This window comes from Zingiber officinale, chromosome 6A (genome assembly GCF_018446385.1).
Source record: "Zingiber officinale cultivar Zhangliang chromosome 6A, Zo_v1.1, whole genome shotgun sequence".
Taxonomy (NCBI): Eukaryota; Viridiplantae; Streptophyta; class Magnoliopsida; order Zingiberales; family Zingiberaceae; genus Zingiber; species Zingiber officinale.
Window position 1 is genome coordinate 134,359,649 of NC_055997.1, and position 23,281 is coordinate 134,382,929.

General features: G+C 37.8%; 1 protein-coding gene across 1 annotated transcript; it reads left to right on the forward strand.

Annotated features, from left to right (window-relative positions):
- The first annotated feature begins 17,338 nt into the window (after positions 1 to 17,338).
- LOC121995372 (protein FAR-RED IMPAIRED RESPONSE 1-like) lies at positions 17,339 to 18,822 on the forward strand. Its single transcript, XM_042549126.1, has 3 exons — positions 17,339 to 18,499; positions 18,602 to 18,637; positions 18,784 to 18,822. Exons 1-3 carry the CDS (start codon positions 17,339 to 17,341, stop codon positions 18,820 to 18,822), a joined length of 1,236 nt encoding a protein of 411 aa, XP_042405060.1.
- The last annotated feature ends 4,459 nt before the right edge of the window (positions 18,823 to 23,281 follow it).

Consider the following 23,281-nt stretch of genomic DNA (forward strand, 5'->3'; position numbering starts at 1 on the left):
AATGAAATTAAAATTTGAGAATGAAATCTAAAAATTTGGATATGGATGAAATTCATCTCTTTCCTTAAGTTTTGATGGAAATGAGAATAAAAATTAAATTTTAGACGAAAATACTATTAATAAATTTATTCAATTTTTCTTTCATATCACTTTTTCATTATACTTTATCTGTCCTCATTCTATCATCAAACTTTATCATTTTTCAATATCTCTCATTACATACTCTCTTTGTTCTATTTCATCACATATTCTCTCTTCTCACTCTCTCATCATGTTTTCTTTTCCATCACACTCTCTTTCCTTATTTTTTTCTCATCACGCTTTCTCTATGATAATACTTTCTGTTGGTGCGGGTAGCACTAACGGTCTAACCCAGGTTTTGATGAATGACAAATAGGTTAAGTTAGTTTTGTTGTTGTCTGACACTTTGATCAAGTGTGCAGGAAAAGTCCAGACAGATCGACGGGCTGACCGGATGTCTGGCACGAAGTCCAGCTAGGTCGACGGGCTAACCGGATAGCTGGCGAGAAGTCCAAGCGGGTCGACGGGCTGACCGGATGCTTGGCGAGAAGTCCAGCTAGGTCGACGGACTGACCGGATAGCTGGCGAGAAGTCCAAGCGGGTCGACGGGCTGACCGGACGCTTGGCGAGAAGTCCAGACGGGTCGACGGGCTGACCGGACGTCTGGCAGGTAAGTGAGGTAAGTCACTGGAGGGGAGTGACTGTGAGGACGCGTTCCCGGGAAGGGGACATTAGGCGTCGATCCGGCTTAGATCCATTTTGGATGTCTAAGTCGAGATCGTGACTAGATTCCGGTCTCGGAAAGACGGAATCTAAGTCATACTATTTTTATTTATTTGTTGAACTTTAACTGTGCTGACAATCTGTGTTGCAGGATATACATTTGCCTCGGACTAACTTTGTTTTGCAGGAAAAAAGAGTTTTCTGGAACAAGGTGGTCCGGGCGCCCGGAGGGGATCCGGGCGATCTCCGGGCGCCCGGAAGGCGAATTCTATCCAGCCGAGTCGTCGCCACGTGGAGCATCATGGTTTGTGCAGCTGCGTCACATTCCAGGCGCCCGGAAGGGATCCAGGCGCCTGGAACAACATATAAAAGAAGCCCCAGACAGGAGCTTCAGGATCAATCGATTAAGCTGAGAACTTTTCTACTGCTGGTCTTGTTGCTCGACGTTCAGTGCGACGCCAACAAAGCTCCGACACTACGCTCCGTTCTTTTCCCTTTTGTCGGTATTTGTTTTTAGTTTTCATTAGCATTCACTGTACGATTCTTTTGTAATCATTATTTCGAATTGCTAGTGATTGCCCAACGAAAGTGGTCAAGGACCACGGGCCTTCGAGTAGGAGTCGTCACAGGCTCCGAACGAAGTAAAACAACTGTGTCTATTTTACTTTTCCGCTGCGCTTATACTCTTGTTTTGCGAATCGATATTCACCCCCCCCCCCCCTCTATCGACTCTAACGGTCCTACAAGTGGTATCAGAGCAGGTACCGCTCTGATTTGGTGCAACCACCAATCAGACAGGAGGTGAATTGTTTTTGTTTTTTTTAATTAATTTTAAAACTGGTGTTTCGTTAACTTAATATTTCACTAATCAATTTAAATTAGTGCAACACGAATCTAGATTTTTTTTCTATTTTTCTCTTCCCGCACTACTAATCCAAGACCAAGTCTTGGGATATTTTTTTTGGTTATTTACCTGTGCACAGAATGTCCCAACAAGAAGGATTCAGCACAGTGCGACCTCCACTCTTCAACGGGGACGACTTCCCTTACTGGAAGAAGCGCATGGAGGTCTACCTCAAAACAGACTTCGATCAGTGGATGAGCATTACGAAACCTTACAAAATTCCAGTGGACAACGCCGGGAATCTAGTGGATCCTGAAGACTGGACAGCAGATCTCAAGAAAAAAGCGTCAACAGAAAATAAAGCAATCAACACTCTATAGTGCGGATTGACAAGAGAAGAACTGAATAGAGTCGGTCCACACAAAAACGCTAAAGAGCTATGGGACAAGCTGATCGAACTGCACGAGGGAACGAGCGACGCTAAGGTAACAAAACGAGACCTGCTTCTAAATAAAATTTTTAATATAAAAATGCAGGAAGGAGAAACAGCGAATCAACTACACGCGAGGATCAAGGACATCCTCAACGGGCTTCATGCAATAGGCCACCAAATGGAGAACAGAGATTTAATAAGGTACGCTTTAAACGCTTTTCCACGTAATAGTTTGTGGGCATCAATAGTGGATGCCTACAAAATTTCTAAGAATCTTTCTAACTTAAAATTAGACGAGCTGTTTTGTGAATTAGAATTACACGAACAAACTAATGCTGGAGCCGAGAAAGGTATAGCACTATTTGCAGGTTCCTCCAAAGAAAAGAAAAGCAAGTCTGAACTTGAAGAAGACTCCGATCAAGATTCTGAAGACGAAGAACACCTGGTGAACTTGGTAAGAAAAATGTTCACCAGGAGAAAGAGGAGCTTCAGCAAAAAGGATCTTCAAAAGATCAGCTCTCCCTCAGAACAAAAGAACGTGACTTGCTACGGCTGCAACAAAAAGGGACATTACAAGAACGAATGTCCAAAACTAAAGTTCGACAAACCAAAACCAACCAAAAAGAAGGCACTCAAAGCAACGTGGGACGACTCCTCGGACGAATCGGAGGAAGAAGAGCAGAAACATCAGAGCCACCTCGCACTGATGGCCCACGAAGCTGAAACAGAAACAAGCCACGAGTCCGTACTCGTTTCCGAAGGCCCAAATAAGGTATACTTTAATTTAAACAAAAAATTTTTTAGAATTATTTCCTGTTTAAATAGCAAATTAACTAAATTAGAAAATGAAAACAAATCACTTCTTGAGGACAATCAAAACCTCAAGGAACAATCAAAGAATTCGAATCCAACTCAAGATCTAACACTTGAGGAAGAGAATTTATCATTAAAAAATGAAATAAACAATTTAAAAGAGATGTTAGAAAAATTCACAACAAGATCAAAAAATTTAGACTTAATCCTAAATAATCAAAAAGCATGTTATAATAAAACCGGACTAGGATATAAGTCGAATTCAAATAAAACCTTCAAATCATTAATAACCCAATACAAGTCAACCAATCTAGCTTGGGTTCCAAAAGCGTGTTTGACCACGCAAGTAGGACTTAATCAATATTATATACCTAAAGAAAAAATACATTATATAAAATTAAATAAACCAAACCAAAATCCAAAATACAAACATAAATCAAATTCAAAATCTAAACAGTTTAAAAAACAATAAAATTATCACCAAGTTAACTATAACTATAAAAAGAATCGACACAAGCCTAAAACCAAAATCTAAATTAATGGCCAATAATTCAGGGGGAGGCTCCAGAATAGCTGGCACCTCCAAAACTAACTAACCCGGCAGGGTAATTAGGATTAGTTAAAAAGAGACCAAGTTTAACTTGAATCATGGTACTGGTGAAATTTTTGGATGATAGTACGTTAGGGAAACTTGGGCATCGCATGTCTAGAAAGATATGGTTTCGATCTGGTGCATTTGGCCAAGTGGAACTGACCGAAGCTACCCTTAAACGAACCCTAAGTACTAAGTTCCGTGGATAGGACTATTCGGAAAACCTCGAAAGGTTGGTTACTTCTAATGATGTCCTTGTGACTCACCAAGCTTAGAAGTTTATCCGAAGAATGCCTATTTGTGGGAACCAAAGCTAAGTCTGAATCTAACACAAGTTAAAACAAAACTCTGTAATCAAACTAATTTCATCTCACAAAATCATAGGATTCCCTGATTGATAATATAGATCGGGTGAGATGAATAAGGCTTAAATTTTAATTTTAAAAGTTTTTTTAATTTAAAAAATTAATTTTAAATTTTAAACTTAAAAATTAATTTCAAAATTTTAAATTTTAAACTTAAAAATTAATTTCAAAATTTTAATTTTAAACTTAAAAATTAATTTCAAAATTCTAATTTTAAACTTAAAAATTAATTTCAAAATTTTAATTTTAAACTTAAAAATTAATTTCAAAATTTTAATTTTAAACTTAAAAATAAATTTCAAAAATTTTAATCTTAAACTTAAAAATTAATTTCAAAATTTTCAAAATTTTAATTTTAAACTTAAAAATTAATTTCAAAATTTTAATTTTAAACTTAAAAATTAACTTCAAAATTTTAATTTTAAACTTAAAAATAAATTTCAAAAATTTTAATCTTAAACTTAAAAATTAATTTCAAAATTTTCAAAATTTTAATTTTAAACTTAAAAATTAATTTCAAAATTTTAATTTTAAACTTAAAAATTAATTTCAAAATTTTAATTTTAAACTTAAAAATTAATTTCAAAATTTTAATTTTAAACTTAAAAATTAATTTCAAAATTTTAATTTTAAACTTAAAAATTAATTTCAAAATTTTAATTTTAAACTTAAAAATTAATTTCAAAATATTAATTTTAAACTTAAAAATTAATTTCAAAAAAATTTTAATTTTAAACTTAAAAATTAATTTCAAAAAAAATTTAATTTTAAACTTAAAAATTAATTTCAAAATTCTAATTTTAAACTTAAAAATTAATTTCAAAATTTTAATTTTAAACTTAAAAATTAATTTCAAACTTAAATTAATTCTACACTTAAATAATGCATGCTCAAAAGACTAACTCTAAATCATACTTACTGTAGGAAACCAAGTGGATTTTGGACAGTGGTTGCTCCAAACATATGACTGGAGATCACACCAAGTTCACTCAACTCACTTACAAAAGCCTAGGAACAGTTGCCTTTGGAAACAACGGCAAACTCAAGGTAATTGGTATAGGTAATATTGAATTAAAATTAGACTTTATAATTACAAATGTTTTACTTGTTGAAAATTTTAAATATAATCTTCTAAGTATAAGTCAATTGTGTGATACTAGGTATAAGGTCAAATTTCTAACTACAGAATGTTTAATCAAACATCTAGATAATCCTACCATAAGCTTAAAAGGTTTTAGAAAAGACAACATCTATGCCATCAACCTAACCATTTCTCCCATTAAGTGTTATTTAACACAAAAAGAAGAAACTTGGTTATGGCATAGGAGGATGTCTCACACCAACTTTAGAAATATAAGTAAACTAAATGGACTTGTAAAAGGCTTACCAAAGCTACCTAACTTAGATTCAACCATATGTAATGCTTGTCAACAAGGCAAACAAACTAAATCAGCCCACAAACAAACAAATCAACCACAAACTAACTCAATCTTAGAACTTCTACATTTAGATCTTTTTGACTCCCATGGAGTCAAATCTATAAATGGAAACTTATATTGTTTAGTAATTATAGACGACTATTCTAGGTTTACTTGGGTAAAATTCTTAAAACATAAAGATGAAACTTTTGAAATTTTTACAAATTTTTGCAAACAGATTGAGAACGAAAAAGATATTAAAATTAAAAGAATTAGGAGTGACAACGAGGAGAATTTAAAATCACCACATTTTTTGTCTTGAAAACGGTTACCATCATGAGTTCTCATGCCCTAAAACCCCCAACAAAATGGAATTGTAGAAAGAAAAATAGAACCTTACTTGAAGCTTCTAGAACAATGTTAAATGAGTATAACCTACCTAAATACTTTTGGGTCTGCTATGTACAGAACAGAACAACAATAAATAAAACTCATAACAAAACGTTCTTCGAATTGTTTTATAATAAACAACCAAATATAAAATATTTTAAGGTATTTGGGTGCCCAGTTTTCATCTTAAATACAAGAGAACACTTAGGAAAATTCACCTCTAAAATTGAAAATGGAATTTTTGTAGGGTATTCCCTAAATAGTAGAGGCTACAGAATTTACAATAAGGTTACCTTAAAAATTGAAGAAACTACTAATGTAAAATTTGAAGAAACTAAACAAGACATAGGATCTACACAAACACCTGAGTTTGTTCCAGAAACCAACCAAACTCTAAGTCATGAAGAAGAGGAACAACATCAGGAGGATCAACCTCCTAGAACAATAAGGGTTAACCCAAATCATCCAACTGATCAAATAATTGGTGACCCAGAATTAAGAGTTCAAACCAGATCATCGTTTAGAAACCTAAGTCAAATTTCATTAATTTCAAAAATTGAACCCAAAACTGTGGATGAATCCCTACTAGACCCAGATTGGATCATAGCTATGCAAGAAGAACTAGCCCAATTTGAGCGTAATGAGGTCTGGGACCTAGTTCCACCACCTAAGAACAAGAAAATAATAGAAACAAAATGGGTATTCAGAAACAAATTAAGTGAAACTGGAGAAATTACTAGAAATAAGGCTAGGCTGGTTGCCAAAGGATTTAGTCAAGTTGAAGGACTTGACTATGATGAAACATATGCCCCAGTAGCCAGATTAGAATCCATTAGAATGTTACTAGGTTATGCAGCCCATAAGGGACTCAAACTATACCAAATGGACGTTAAGTCTGCCTTTCTCAATGGACTAATTAAAGAAGAAGTTTATGTAGGTCAGCCTCCTGGGTTTGAAAGTCTAGAACACCCTGATTATGTTTTTAAATTAAAGAAAGCACTATATGGACTTAAACAAGCTCCCAGGGCATGGTATGAGAGGCTAACATCTTACTTAACATCTAAAGGATTCAAACAAGGTCAAATTGACCCAACCTTGTTTGTTAAATCATTAAATACAGACATATTTATTGCACAAATATACGTAGATGATATAATATTTGGCTCAACAAATTCAGAATTTTTAGAAGAATTTATTAATCTAATGGAAAAAGAATTTGAAATGAGCTTAGTGGGAAAATTAACCTATTTCTTAGGATTACAAATCAAACAAACAAATGAAGGAAATTATATTTATCAACATAAATACACCAAAGAATTACTTAAAAAATTCGGAATGGAAAATACAAAAGAAATAAAAACACCTATGGCAGTAAACACAATCTTAGACAGTGACCCAAATGGAAAACCAATTGATTTAAAATACTATAGAAGTGCAATAGGTAGCCTACTGTACTTAACTGCAAGCCGACCTGATATTTTATTTGCAGTTAGTATGTGTGCTAGATACCAAACTTGTGCTAAGGAATCCCATTTGACACAAGTTAAAAGAATTTTTAGATATCTTAAAGGAACAACAAATGTAGGAATCTGGTATCCTAGGACAAATAATTTTGAACTAATAGGGTATTCTGACTCAGATTATGCTGGATGCAAATTAGACCGCAAAAGCACAAGTGGTGGATGCCAATTATTAGGTTCATCACTTGTTAGCTGGTTTAGTAGAAAGCAACATTGTGTTGCTCTATCTACAACTGAGTCAGAATACATAGCTATAGGCGAATGTGTTGCACAATTATTATGGATGATGCATACTCTAAAAGATTTCAACTTAAACATCACGAATGTAAAAGTATTAATTGACAATATAAGTTCAATTAACTTAACCAAGAATCCTGTGCATCATTCAAGAACCAAACATATTGAAATTAGGCACCACTTCATCAGGGATCATGTTACTAAAGGTGATATTGAACTCAAGTACATTGAGTCCAAATCAAATTTAGCTGACATTTTTACAAAACCACTCCCTGAAAGTGAATTTAGCAACCTACGACGAAAATTAGGGATGTGTCTAATAGACTAGGATTGTCTTAAAACTATTTTTAAAATAATGTTTTTTTAACTTATAAGTTAAAACTGTATGTTTTCAAAACTTTCCATTTTTAGATTTTCAAAAACAGTTTTGGCCTTAGACTAGTTTTGAATCCTTAGAAAGCATGTACTAATAGGATTAGTTTTTGAGCATCTCACCAACACCCTAGGTTTACCTTGCTTGTGTTTGACAAATATAGAAAGGGGTGAGATGCATAGGCCAACTGTCTGGACTTAAGATGCTTATTTCAGTGCATCAACATAAGTCTGGATGTTAAATACAACTCAGATATTAATCAGATTAAAGTTCATCAGTCAAGTCAAACACTGACTGGTTATAATTAACTTAATCTGACTAACCAAGTGAAAGCTACTATCTTCTGATAGTTAGTTAGTACCTAATTGGTTAGACAGCTGGTTAGAGTTAAGTATCAAGTTCAGGGGGAGAATTAACTCAAATTTTGTGTGTTTGAAAAATACTTTTTAAAACCTAACATATGTTTGAACATTGATTTACAAAACGTTAAATTTAACTAAGTATTTGAAAAATGTGAAAGTTTAATCCCACCCAATTTTCAAATTTAGCCTCTATCAAATTAGCCTTAAAAATTAATGTTGGCAAAAATTTTATTTCTTGAAAAATTATTTAATTTTTGCTTTGTTTTGAAAAATCGAAGTTGAAAAATTTCCTTTTTTTGAAAAGTAGATGTTACTTAAACATAAAAAGTAAATTTGAAAAACCTATTTTTGAAAAGCTTAAGAGTTAAACTTGATCAACTTTTCAAAACTCAACTTGTCTCCCCCCAGTCAACTTGACTATTTTTTACTTGGTGTTAAAAATTGCACTTTTATCTTTCAAATTTTGACCAAACTTAGATATTTTTTTTACCTGTTACAGTAACTCTTCACTATGATTATTTACCTCTGTTCATTTTTTTGATGAATGCCAAAGGGGGAGAAGGGTTAGGTGGTTAAGTTAGCTAAACCAATTTGAAAACACAAACTAACTTTAAAACCACACAAATGCATGTTGCTTCTTGCATATGTTTTCACTAACTTAAACCAAGTTGTCATTCCATCAAAAAGGGGGAGATTGTTGGTGCGGGTAGCACTAACGGTCTAACCCAGGTTTTGATGAATGACAAATAGGTTAAGTTAGTTTTGTTGTTGTCTGACACTTTGATCAAGTGTGCAGGAAAAGTCCAGACAGGTCGACGGGCTGACCGGATGTCTGGCACGAAGTCCAGCTAGGTCGACGGGCTGACCGGATAGCTGGCGAGAAGTCCAAGCGGGTCGACGGGCTGACCGGACGCTTGGCGAGAAGTCCAGCTAGGTCGACGGGCTGACCGAGAAGTCCAAGCGGGTCGACGGGCTGACCGGACGCTTGGCGAGAAGTCCAGACGGGTCGACGGGCTGACCGGACGTCTGGCAGGTAAGTGAGGTAAGTCACTGGAGGGGAGTGACTGTGAGGACGCGTTCCCGGGAAGGGGACATTAGGCGTCGATCCGGCTTAGATCCATTTCGGATGTCTAAGTCGAGATCGTGACTAGATTCCGGTCTCGGAAAGACGGAATCTAAGTCATACTCTTTTTATTTATTTGTTGAACTTTAACTGTGCTGACAATCTGTGTTGCAGGATATACATCTGCCTCGGACTAACTTTGTTTTGCAGGAAAAAGGAGTTATCTGGAACAAGGTGGTCCGGGCGCCCGGAGGGGATCCGGGCGCCCGGAGATCCGGGCGCCCGGAAGGCGAATTCTATCCAGTCGAGTCGTCGCCACGTGGAGCATCATGGTTTGTGCAGCTGCGTCACATTCCAGGCGCCCGGAAGGGATCCAGGCGCCTGGAACAGCATATAAAAGAAGCCCCAGACAGGAGCTTCAGGATCAATCAATTAAGCTGAGAACTCTTCTACTGCTGGTCTTGCTGCTCGACGTTCAGTGCGACGCCAACAAAGCTCCGACACTACGCTCCGTTCTTTTCCCTTTTGTCGGTATTTGTTTTTAGTTTTCATTAGCATTCACTGTACGATTCTTTTGTAATCATTATTTCGAATTGCTAGTGATTGCCCAACGAAAGTGTCAAGGACCACGGGCCTTCGAGTAGGAGTCGTCACAGGCTCCGAACGAAGTAAAACAACTGTGTCTATTTTACTTTTCCGCTGCGCTTATACTCTTGTTTTGCGAATCGATATTCACCCCCCCTCTATCGACTCTAACGGTCCTACACTTTCTTTCTCTTCAATCTCTCCTATCACACTCTCTTTCCTATTTTGTCTTATCACACTTTCATTCTCTTTATTCTTTTTCATCACATTTCCTCTTATCGTTCTCTCTCATCTACTTTTTTCTCTTATTTTTCTTTAAGGGTAAAAAAGAAAATTTTGATTTATTTCGATAGAAAATATTCAACTAACCAAATATTATTTTGAAGAGTGATATCCATGCTCATACCCATTCTAATTTTATAATATTATAATTTTCATTCCAATTTATATTTCTTCAAAAAGAATCAAAAGCCACCTAAGATTTCATAATTAGGACTTCTTTGTGGCAAAAGGTGAATACGCTCGCCCCCAACGCCCCCGCCAACCCGTCCCAAGGTTAACACGGAAGAGGTAAATCACGGGCGATTACTAGCCTTTGAATAGTGACTAGCACATAAGGGAGGTATTTACCTCGACTTTACTGAAATTCGAACCCCAGACCTCATTGTGGTAATATCTTATTTGTTAACCACTAGACCCATCCGAGGAAACATAATTAGGACTTCTTGGAAGTTCTATTTGGCACAATGACCATAAATTGGTAATCAATTGTGACTCTTTAAATCCTTGATAGATTGGTTGAATATATCAAGTATAGTTAGCTAGCCAATTAGGCATGCATGACAGGCTAGATGAGCCAGTCAGGCTAGACAAGCATCGTGCAAATCAATTTAGGTGGGGTAGATGAACCAAATTAGTTGAAAGATTCAAACATGGCAATATATCTCGGCAAATTCAACAAATCAAGTAGTTTTACACAAGCTACGTAACACAATCGGGTTTAATAGTCAAATCAAGATGGTTGGGCTAGGTAGATCGAATGGTTGGAACAAGTCAAACAAATTGAATTGTATGAACTACGAGTTGTGGTTGGGGGTGGTTTAGATCGATTAGTCAGATGGAATGGTGTAGACAAGCAAGTCAAGATGGATGAATCAAACAAGCTAAATGGATTGAGCATGTTGTGCGAGTTGAGAAGGTTAAACATGTAGGATTATACGCACCTGAGAGGAGATGAATAATTAATATGTATAATTAATTTTAAGTGTTGATAGTAAATAAAAATAATCAATCAATCAATCAGAATTTGCAACGAAATAAAGATTAACTAAACTTGCAGTGGAATAATATGATCAACTAAACTTGCAACAATAAACAGTTAATTAATATTTAATGAAATAAAAACCAAGTTAATGTTGAACGAAATCAATGTTAAGTCAATTTGCAATGAAATTAATACTAAGTAAACTTGTAGCAAGACAATTACTAAGTAACTTGGATACGATGCTTTGGAATAATAACAAAAAATAATAATACCATAAAAGTACTCAAGGATTTAACGTAGTTCAGCTTTCCTCCAGAGTTTCTATGTTTATAGTGTATGATTCATCAAGTGGATTAATCCTGAAATCCCTCTAAAAAATCTCTTTTATGAAATCTTTTGAAGGTGAAAAAATCTTTATAATCAAGTATATCAAGCAAAATATAAACAATGTAAGGCAACAACAAAAGAAATGGAAATTAACAAACGAAATTGCCGATTGAACTTGGAGAGCACTTGGACACAGTATAACAGCATAATCATGAGAAAGTAGTCAAGGATGGTAGAATATGAGTGAATTATTGTTATGAAATAGGTGTCTCGGCCCTCTTTTTATAGAGCTCTATCGACTATTGACGTGACACTTGTCCAATTACTTGGAAGGCCTTTCAGTCGCTTGAACACTATTGACTTGGCTACAAATTTGATCTACTTTGACTCTTGATCATGATGACGTGGATTTCTATCCCCTGGACTTCCTCTGGACGTCTGGAGTAAGGTTAACTTCTATTCTTGATCATCTCCTCTGGATTGGAGCATGATTTCGTGTTGCCTGGAAGTTTTTCCGGTCACTCGGACCTTATTTCGATCTTCCTGACTTGGTTTAATTGGTTTTATCTGCGTCTGATCATCTTGATCCCTTTCGATCGCTTGGAACACCAAGTAGCTTCGTACAACACAAAATTAGTTCATAAAATATAGTTTTTATATTTAGGACAACACTAGTTTACACCTTAACTTAGAAACACGAAGTAGTTTCTTAGTCGGTTTGTGCCTAGTTAATTAGCCTACTCTTGACCCTAAAAAGGGATAGCTTGTTGGTAATATATTTAAAGCAATATAAACAGCAGTATTATATTGACACAAAAATAGCATGCAATAGACAGATAAATAAAGTAGTCGGGTTTAGAATATAGTTATCCGGTTGAAGCGTCGGCACGCCGACTGTCCTTAGAGAATTTATTGCCGCCTCACGGTGCAAAGGCTCCCCAGCAAAATTCCCCCAAGATCCGACAACCGCTCGTCTTGTCCGTAGGTGCACTCCAAAACGGACGCGACACTCGGACCCAACCTCAGATCGCCGAAAGACCAAGCCTCAGGACACAACAAAGGCGCAGAAAGACTCGAACTCGAAAAGAAAAACAGAGGAGGTGCTGTGCAGAATGTATCGCACAGAGAAGGGAGAAGAAGGAAGATTGAGTGAAGAATAGAGGCACTGCTTGTCCCTTTTTATTCACTCTGAGGAGGTACGAAGCACTGCTTCGCTAGCGAGGAAACGCGTCCGCGTCTCCTCACGCGCAGTATCGCGTCCGCGTCTCCTCTCGCGCGGTGTTGCGTCCGTTCCTTACGCGGAACAAAAACCAAACTCTGGTTTGGTTCGAACTAACCGAACTGGTTTGGTTCAGACTGAACCAAACTAGCAAAAACAGACCGAGCCGCCCGTGAGCGTAAGGCCCACGGGCTGGGGATTTGCACCCCCCTGCGCGCGTTAATCGCGTACGTGACGCCCGGTTTATGGATTTCCGGCTCGAACCCCCCAAATCCACTCGATTTGGGCTTGACCCGCGCATGCGTGTATGTAAAGCCTGAAAAATTCCCAAATTTATTTTAGAATTATTCTACGATTTTTCTGGAATTTTTAGATATTTTTCCGAAATTTTCCGAGTAGCGGAAGCAGCAAAAATAAATAGAACCGCAAAATAGCTTAGGCGGGAATCGAACCCGAGACCTATGGTTTGCGGATAATGTTAGGAACCAGTGAACCCAGCAGGGCCGTGCTGAAAGAAAGGAGAACCAAATATATTTATATTAGAGTTGGGTTCATTAAACCACTTAATATAAATTAAGAACTTAAAGAGGGTTTGGTTTATTTTAGAGTTTGGTTCGGCATCTCCTCACCTCACGCCACTTTTCTTCTCCAAAACCCTCACCGACGCCAACCTCTCTTCCTCCCCTTTCTCTCGGCGCACCAAGGCTAGGCCCCAAAGACACCTTCCGGCGACGACTCCAACACGAAAGAGGTTCTTCTCTGCGAGAGGAACGCGAAGACGTGATCGGATCGTCGAGGAGGTCATCTCCACCGGAATTCTAGCAAATAGAATCGTAAGAAATTACGAACAAGAGGTAAGAAACCCCTCACCTGCAGTATAATAGCTTCCGATTGAGTTTTTATGATTTAGTTAGGATGTATGCAGATTTTTATCGATATCTAGGGTGTATTTAATTCTCTTCGCAGATTAGGGATTTAGTTGAACACCTCTAGATGGGCCGGACACGCTTTCTCTCTTCAGATAGGAGGTTAGACGTTGTCGGGTGCCTAGAGGTGGTCTCCTTAATAGAGAGGAGAGTTAGGGCACACTAAGTGTTCGATAAAACAGCTAGTTTAGTAAAATGCACCATATGCATCTCCAACAGCTTAGTTAGATACATTAGAAGTATCTATTCAGTATTCTCAGTTTATTACAGCTTATATGGATCAGATATCCAATGGGTGGGCTCCCACAGTCGCCTCTAGGTTTAGATAACCTAGCTCTAGGTTCAGATAACCTAGAAACAATAGAATAAGCAAGTATTAGCTATTTCAGCATTTTATTTTCAGTGGCACTGTACTGGATCAGATATCCATTGGGTTGGACTCCCACAGTCGTCCCTAGGTTTAGATAACCTAGTTAACCCTACTAAATTCGGGACTTGCAAACCCGGGTCTAGTCAGGGATGCGCGTACAGCAAGTACAGTTGCCGGGCCCAAACAACATGATTATGTATTTTCACTTACTATGTATTAGTTTTCAAAACTCATATAAATCAGTTATGTTAGTTGAGTTTGAATTCAGTACCAGTTTAGCTCTTCCTTGCTTACACATTATGATAGCTCATGTTTAGTTCTTGATTGCTATGCTTGTATGATCACATGCCATGTTTATATGTTTTAGCCTAGTCAGATTATTTCAAATAGCATGCTTTAAAAATCATATTGCATCGTCGCATGTTTTTGTGAGGTAGATGGTTTCTTACTAAGCTTGTTAGCTTACAGATACTACTTTTCTTATACTGCAGATAAAGGTAAAGGAAAAATGGACTAGCAGTGGAGGCTGGAGGTCAATGCAGATGAGGATGGGTGTGTATGGAACTGGAATCAAAGGTCCTCAGGGGACGTAGCAAATTGAGCATTAGACTCTTTAGCATTTACTTTAGCATTTTATTTATTGGTTTTGGTTTTCATGTTCTAGGCACTTTTAGTTGTGTGTTGCCATGAATTCCTAAACTATGCCATATGTTAAGTTAGATTACTAGTTTATGTCGTTAGAATGTTATTACATGTTGTTAGAATAGTTTATGATGCATTAGTTAAATGTTATGTGGGGTTTTGGCACGCGAAAGTGCTGAAATCAGAGTTCCCCGGGTGAAATCAGACTCTGATCGGTCTCCCGACCTACCTGGATCGGTCAGCCGACCGATCCAGTACAATACAGTAGCGAGTCCCCGGATTTCCAGGTACCTGGATCGGTCAGCCGACCGATCCAGTACAACACAGTAGCGAGTCCCCGAGTTCCAAGTGCCTGGATCGGTCAGCCGACCGATCCAGACGTACCTGGATCGGTCGGTAGACCGATCCAGCTGAGGACAGAAGCGATGTAGCTTCGGGATCGGACAGCCGACCGATCCAGGGTCTTGTGACCGTACCAGTATCAGCAGATCGGTCTGTGGATCGATCCGGAGGGTGTTACCAGTTGTAAATACCTCCCCTAGCATGTGTACAACTCCAAGGTACACCCGGAATGTTAGTGTCAGAGTTAACATTAATCAGATAATTAGCAAAACTCAAATTAGATCAGTTTTCCGCACAGTGTAGTTTAGCATTAACTGTAGCGATTCGCCTTACAGCCTAGTCAGTAGAAGGCGGGTCGTTACAGTGTAGGTCCCCTTATCATTGCTAAGCAAGGATGGAAGGGCTTCCTATATAAGCCCTTCCAAGCTTCTCCACTTAGCAATGTGGGACTAAAAACACTACCAAAAAATGTTTTGAATTTAATACAAAATTCAACAAGAGGAATGATTCTCGCAGCGAACTCGGTCAGCGAAAACTCATCGCGACCGAGTTGGCTGCTTGCGTGGCGATGCCCACCTCAGCGCGAAGCCCGTGCCCTAACTTTTTCTCCTCCCCCTTTCTCTTGCGCGAAAAGCCCGTCGCATCCTCTCCTGCCCTAACTCAGCTCCTCCTCCTTCCTCTTTCGCAATTCTCCTTCGCGAAGCTCCCGAGCCGCTTCTGAGTTCCCTTTCGAGAAGCGAGAAGCGAAGCCCGTCGCTTCCTCCCCTGCCCTAACTCAGTTCCTCCTCCTCCTCCCTCTTTCGCGAGCATTTCTAAGTTCCCCTTCGAGAAGAGAGAAGCGAAGCCCGTCCCCTTCGCGCCCTAACTTCTTCAGCCGCAGCCTCGCGTTCTCCTTCCTCTTACTCCCAGTGAGTTTTCTTTCTTTTTTTTCACAGTTCACGTTTTTGCTCCATTTGCATGCCCTAACTCCTTCTTCTTCCCTCTTCCTTAGCACCAGCAGACAAGGAGCAATTTGAGTTTGAGCACCAACCAGCATATAGCACATCAAGTTTTGTGTGAAATCAGGCTTCGCTCTACTTTGTCGGTCACAACTTCGGTAACCCACTTTTTTCTTTTCATCTCTGCACCTCTCCGATTCGATTTCAACATTCAATTTCGTGCTTGATTAAAAATTGACTGAGTTAAAGGGTATTTGATTTATACATCCGTTGATTGCTAGATTTCCAACCAAAATAGTCAACTATATACTCTTTTTTTTGTTTATGCTCATAAATGAGATTTTTTGTTGAATTTTGTTTATGATTTTAATAAGTTAGTCTACTGTTTGCTTGAATTTTGTTCATGCTCATAGTTGTATGCCTGCAAATTAGTCTACTGTTTACAAATTATATGAACCAGGTGAAGAATTGAAGGTCTATATTCTTTTTTTTAGCTTTGTTTTGTTTTTCTCCACTTTGTTTCATGTTTTTTGATCCTGTCTATGTTTTCTATTTATTTTTGGCCCTGTATTTTTTAAATCAATGTAGGTGAAGAAAGTATCATGGAAGAAGGAAAAATTGATTCAAATGAGATAACGGATAACAATGACCATATGGATCAAGACCCATCTCCATCTAGTGTAAATGAAGTCAAGCTCCCTGAGATTGGAATGACTTTTTTATCTGAAGAAGAAATTCGTACTTTTTATAATTCCTATGCTCAGAATGTTGGTTTCGGTATTTGCAAATTAGGTGGTAGAAATGGAGATGATGGAAAGCAAAAATATTTCTCTATTGGATGTGCCAAAAATGGTAGAAAAGTATCTCAAGCAAAAAATGTTTTATACCCTCGACCTTCTACTAAGACGAATTGCAAAGCTAAGATTAATGTTGTTATTCGCAATGATGGAAGCTTTGTGATAACTAGTGTATGCCTTGATCATAATCATATTTTGAGCCCTGGAAAGTCACGACATTTTAGATGTAATAAAGTATTGGATTCAGCTACAAAGAGAAAATTAGAGTTAAATGATCAAGCTGGAATAACTTTATGTAAAAGTTTTCAATCATTTGTAGTTGAGGCTGGAGGCTATGAGAATTTAGCATTTGATGAGAGAAAGTGTAGAAATTATATTTCAGAAGTTAGAAGGTTGAGGTTAGGGGATGGAGATGCTGAAGCTTTGAGTAATTATTTTTGTCGCATGCAAAGTAGGAACTCTAACTTTTTTTATGTGCTTGATTTAGATGGGGAATCTCGAATAAGAAATATTTTTTGGGCAGATGCAAGATGTAGGGCTGCATATGAATACTTTTATGATGTCGTGACTTTTGATACAACCTATTTGACTAATAGTTATGACATGCCATTTGCTCCATTTGTTGGGGTGAATCATCATGGTCAATCTATTTTGCTAGGATGTGGATTATTATCAAGTGAAGACTCAGCAACTTTCATATGGTTGTTCAAATCTTGGTTGTCATGTATGCTCGGACGTGCTCCAAAGGCTATAATCACAGACCAATGTCGCGCCATGGCAATTGCAATTGAAGAAGTATTTCCGAATTTGCATCATCGTCTGTGTCTTTGGCATATCATGAAAAAACTTCCAGCAAAATTAGGTGGTCATGCTCAATACAAAACGATAAAGAAACAATTGAAGAACATTGTTTATAACTCTCTTACAATTGATGAGTGTGATGAAAATTGGTTGAAAATGATTGAGGAGTTTAATTTGGAGAACAATGATTGGTTGAAATCTTTGCATAAAGAACGGAATAGATGGATACATATATATGTTAAAGATAAGTTTTGGGCAGGTATGTCTACATCTCAAAGAAGTGAAAGTATGAATGCATTTTTTGATGACTACATTCATTCTAAAACATCCTTGAAGCAATTTGTTGAGCAGTATGATAGTGCTTTGAAGAAGAAGATTGAGAATGAAAAACATATGGATTTTGTTTCTTTTAATTCTATAATGCCAGTTATTCTTGGTCATCCTATTGAAAGACAATTTCAAAATGCTTACACAAATAACTTATTTAAGTTGTTCCAAGATGAAATTAGGGGGTTGATGTTTTGCAATGCCTCTTTGTTGAAAGAAGAAGGGACAACTTTAGTATTTGAAGTAGTAGAAACTATGTTGGGAAAGAATGGAGAACTTGTAAGAGAAGTTTCCTTTAGGGTACATTACACGGAGTTACATTGCCAATTGAAGTGTGTGTGCCGTCTATTTGAGTTTCGGGGAATTTTATGTAGGCATGTGATCAATGTGTTGATAAGAATGAAGGTGATTGAGGTTTCTATGAATTATATTATGGACCGATGGCACAAAGATATTAAGCGTGGTTATCAAAGTATCAGTAACATCTATGATGATTATGGTTGTGATGGAGAAAGACATCGGTATAATATTCTCACTCCATTGATACAAGAGGTTCAACAACTTGGCGCAAAAAATGACAACAGTTGTTCAGTTTTGGTGGAAATGTTGAAAGACACGAAGGAAAAATTGATTGCTATTGATTTTGAGCATTCAAGGGCTGAACAATTGAAAGAAGTATCTACATCCGGTGCAAAAGCAATACATTCTCCATTAAAAGTAAGATCTCGAGGTCGTCCACCTACAAAGAGGAAACAATCTAAGGTTGAACAAATTATGAAGAAATCAATTGCAAAGGCCCGAAAGAAGGTAAATGATACATATAATAGATACCTAAAATAATTGTGTGGTCTTGTTTTAGCTAGTTTAAATTTTTTTTCTATGATATATGATGGGTTGAAATCACTGCAGGGAGTTGCTGGTTCTGAAGCTTGTTCTGAAACTATTGTATGACCTGCTGTTCTGAAATCACTGCAGGGAGTTGATTGGTGGTTGATTGCTTGTAGTCTATGTCAATATCAATTTGCATATTTTGGTTTCTGTTTTCCTTTTGCATAATTGCTATCCTATTAGCCGATTCTTTCAATTTGCAGCTTGCTGTCCTGAGTAAAATTCTGCTGGAGCTTCTATGATATATGAGGGTTGAACCTGCTGCAGGGAGTTACTGGGTCTGAAGAATTTTCTGATGTTGTTATCTGACCTGCATATGTAACTGGAGCCTAGTTCATTGTTGTTTTTTTTTTTGGCATAATTGTTGAGCTCGTATGTATATGTATCTGGAGTCTTTTTAGATTTGGAGTTACTTTGATGGAATTGGCATAGCTTACTTGTAATGTGAAAGTGTTATTCTAGCTTCTATCTGGAGTCTATGGAAGTGTTATTCTAGCTTAATTTGGAGTTACATTAAATAAATCTTTATTCTGCTGTTGAAAATTCAGCCCCTGATTTGCATGGATGAGTTGCTCCATCACTGATTCACGAGAAAGATTGCTAGAATATTTCTGAGACTCATTCAAAATTTTCTTTTTTGAAATATATAACATGATTATATGAGGTTTCTGTTAGGACCTTGCAGTGAAATACAGCATAAAGGGCTTGTTCTTATTCTTCTGATGGAATTGGTACGATACATGTTGTGGATCGGTCAACAGACCGATCCATAGCCTTCCGGACCGATCAGGAGATCGGTCTGGGATGAGTCTGATCGGTCTGTGGACCGATCAGCTTGTGCGTGGATCGGTCCACAGACCGATCCCCCTTATCGCTTATCGCTTTGAGTCCCAGCGCATCCCATCGCTTCTTTCTGATCGGTCTATAGACCGATCAGATAACCCACAGAATGCTTCTGTGTGGTTACTGATCGGTCCACAGACCGATCAAATAACCCACAGAAACTTTCTGTGTGGTTACTGATCGGTCACTAGACCGATCAGTGAATCCTTAGTATCACTAGATAGGTCTGCAGACCGATCCAGTGCTCATGTGGGTTTTGGTGGTTTCCAGCCCGAAACAGAACACACTACAAGCTATGGAATTCTACTATGGTAATACTATGGTAAAGGCAAATAACTAACTGCTAATAACAATATTGGGTCAAGGAAAAAAAAGTAGAGAATGGAGATCATAGAAAGGCTCACCTATGGTACGTTATAACCAGGAAATTTTAGTCGCCTAATATTTTAAGGTATGTTGGAAAAAGTATTGTACGTAACAAAAATATTGAGAATTGAAAAGCTAAAATTTTAATATTGGTCTTTCTTCAGAGTCAATGAACAGCCATATAGCAGTATCCCACCATGCTGATAGAGTTAAGCTAGGTTGGGCAAAACACACTAATTAGAATCAAGAAGCATGAATGGATAGTATAGACATTACTAAATCAATGGCATCACATAAATTATTACCACAGTATTAGCATAACCATCACATAAATTATACAAGAGGAATGATTCTCAAATCAATGGCATCACATAGAACACAAACATTACTTAACACAAACATTACAATATCCAAATGAATTAATAGCCAAAACATTACAACACAAACATTACTTAACAGCTTGTACATTACAACGCAAACATTACTTAACACTAACTAAACAGATGAACTAACAACCCAATCTGGATTACGGCACAGAGAATCAAGTTCACCGTCACTAATATCCAAATGAATTTTGGTACATTGATTATTCTTTGATTATGCCCATGAGAAGCATGTTGTTCACTTTCAATTTTGCAGGATGAAGTAGTATCAGTCATCACCCACTTTTGCCATCCATGTTGCCCACATCTGTAATAGTATCTTCCAGGATTTTTGTTTGATTTAGAAACACACACCATTGTTCTTTCTCCGCATTCCCTACATGTTACATGTTGAAATCTTGTATTGTCGATGTTGCTGTAACTTGATTCAGCCATAAAATAACAACCTAATAAAAGGGCAAATCAATAATACCTTTTGGATATTAGCAAGCAAAAGGAGCAGTGAATTCGAAGGTAAATCCACATATTCAAATACTATGGTCAATTCTAAATATGATTATGAGTTTATATTGAAGAAAAAACTTTCATTTCACATTACTACCGCAAATATATTTTCTTTCTTTGTTATTGATAAATCTACAACATTCTTCAAGAACCTAAGCATTTTAAGAACTTGAACTGAACATTTTAAGAACATGACCCTAAACAATTTAAGAACCTGAACATTGTAAGAATTTTAAGAACATGACCCTAAACAATTTAAAAACCTGAACATTGTAAGAACTTGAACATTGTAAGAACAATTTAAGAACATGACCAATTTAAGAACCTGAACATTGTAAGAACCATGAAGCGCCGAAGAAGAAGAACAACAAATGGAATAGAAGTTGATTACCTCAAAGAGTGCTCACTGCTCCTTGTCTGCTGGTGCTATTACTTCACCCCGTAGCTAGGTCTGCTGGTGCTATTACTTCAACAAAAAATCGAGGTGCATAGATGAAAAGAAAAAAGTGGGTTACCGAAGTTGCGACCGACAAAGTAGAGCGAAGCCTGATTTCACACAAAACTTGATGTGCTATATGCTGGTTGGTGCTCAAACTCAAATTGCTCCTTGTCTGCTGGTGCTAAGGAAGAGGGAAGAAGAAGGAGGAGTTAGGGCATGCAAATGGAGCAAAAACGTGAACTGTGAAAAAAAAGAAAGAAAACTCACTGGGAGTAAGAGGAAGGAGAACGCGAGGCTGCGGCCGAAGAAGTTAGGGCGCGAAAGGGACGGGCTTCGCTTCTCTCTTCTCGAAGGGGAACTCAGAAACGCTCGCGAAAGAGGGAGGAGGAGGAGGAACTGAGTTAGGGCAGGGGAGGAAGCGACGGGCTTCGCTTCTCTCTTCTCGAAAGGGAACTCAGAAGCGGCTCGGGAGCTTCACGAAGGAGAATCGCGAAAGAGGAAGGAGGAGGAGCTGAGTTAGGGCAGGAGAGGATGCGACGGGCTTTTCGCGCAAGAGAAAGGGGAGGAGAAAAAGTTAGGGCACGGGCTTCGCGCTGAGGTGGGCACCGCCACGCAAGCAGCCAACTCGGTCGCGATGAGTTTTCGCTGACCGAGTTTGCTGCGAGAATCATTCCTCATTCAACAATCCCCCACAAATTCAAATCATTTCGGTTTAAAAGATAAAATATGTCCTGAGGCTAGGTTGCAATGAGCTTTTAGTGAAAATACATTCCGGTTTGAATTTTCACCTGAGTACACCAATCTTATTCACATAGGTTTGAAGTGAACTAGGTCTTGAACTTAAACCTTTTTTATATGTGAAGTCAATTGGTAACAACTCATCACGGGCGACGGTTGAATCCTTCTGGGTTGGTGCATTACGACCATGCCACCGAATCTTGTTTCATAAGTACTAAGGGGAGTTGCCTAGACCCCCCACACTGCGGCCACACAGTTACACTTACATAGGTGAGTTCTCCAAGGATGTACTGCAAGCATCCTGTCATTAAGACCTTGAACTCATTAAGAGCTCCTAAGCTCATCCTTACTAGCAGTCAAGCATCTATCCAGGGAAGAGACTATGAGATTACATCTTAATCAATTTAATGCTTACGTTTCACCCTTATAGCTTGTTTGTACCACATTGAACCTACTTTTTGGGATCTCCAATCAGATAGGTTGGGTTGCCGCTATAGATGAAACCAGGACAGGCCTCAGTCCCATTCCCTTACTGGATCTCTTGATTTTCTCAGAATCAAGTCCTTTAGTGAGTGGGTCAGCAATATTGTCTTTTGAACTTACAAAGTCCAATGACACCACTCCAAGAGACACTAGCTCACGAATATATTTTAATCTTATTCGTACATGTCTCTTCTGTTTCTGGTTATACTTGGAGCTTCTAATCTGAGCTATTGTTGTTTGATTATTACAGTGTACTGAAATAGAAGGTATTGGCTTCATCATCAAGGGAATTTCATAAAGAAGACCCTTAAGCCAATCAGCTTCAGTTACTGTGGTATCTAAAGCACACAATTCTGCCTCAGATTTAGACCGGGTTATAATCGTCTGTTTAACAGACCTCCAAGCAACTGCACCGCCTCCAAGTGTAAAGACATAACCAGTAACGCCTTTACACTCAGCAGTGTCAGCTATCCAACTAGCATCACTATATCCCTCCAGGACTGCAGGGAATCTCCCGTACCACAAGCCTAAGGATATAGTGCCTTTCAGATATCTGAATACTCTGTCTAATGCATCCCAATGTGTTCTGTCCGGACAGCTGGTAAACCTGCTCAATTTCGATATAGCAAAAGAAATATCAGGTCTAGAACAATTAGCTAAATACATTAGACTACCTATTATTTGTGAGTATCTTAATTGAGACACTGCCACACCACTATTATTCTTGTGGAGAGTTTTTGAAGGGTCATATGGTGTGACAACAGATTTAACTTGGCTATAGCCATATTTCTCTAATACTCTCTCAACATAGAGTGACTGAGAAATTGCTATTCCATCAGTTGATCGAGTCAACTTTAGCCCTAAAATCATATCAGCACAACCCATATCCTTCATATCAAACTTACCACTTAAGAGGGTCTTAGTCTCATTTATAATAGAAAGGTT

Bases quoted from the DNA above. Each gene is read 5' to 3' on its own strand.
- LOC121995372 (XM_042549126.1), top strand. From the start codon at position 17,339: ATGGCAATTGCAATTGAAGAAGTATTTCCGAATTTGCATCATCGTCTG. The intron at 18,500-18,601 runs GTAAATGATACA...AAATCACTGCAG, and splicing joins TTGCAAAGGCCCGAAAGAAG to GGAGTTGCTGGTTCTGAAGC. The intron at 18,638-18,783 runs GTATGACCTGCT...TTCAATTTGCAG, and splicing joins AAGCTTGTTCTGAAACTATT to CTTGCTGTCCTGAGTAAAAT.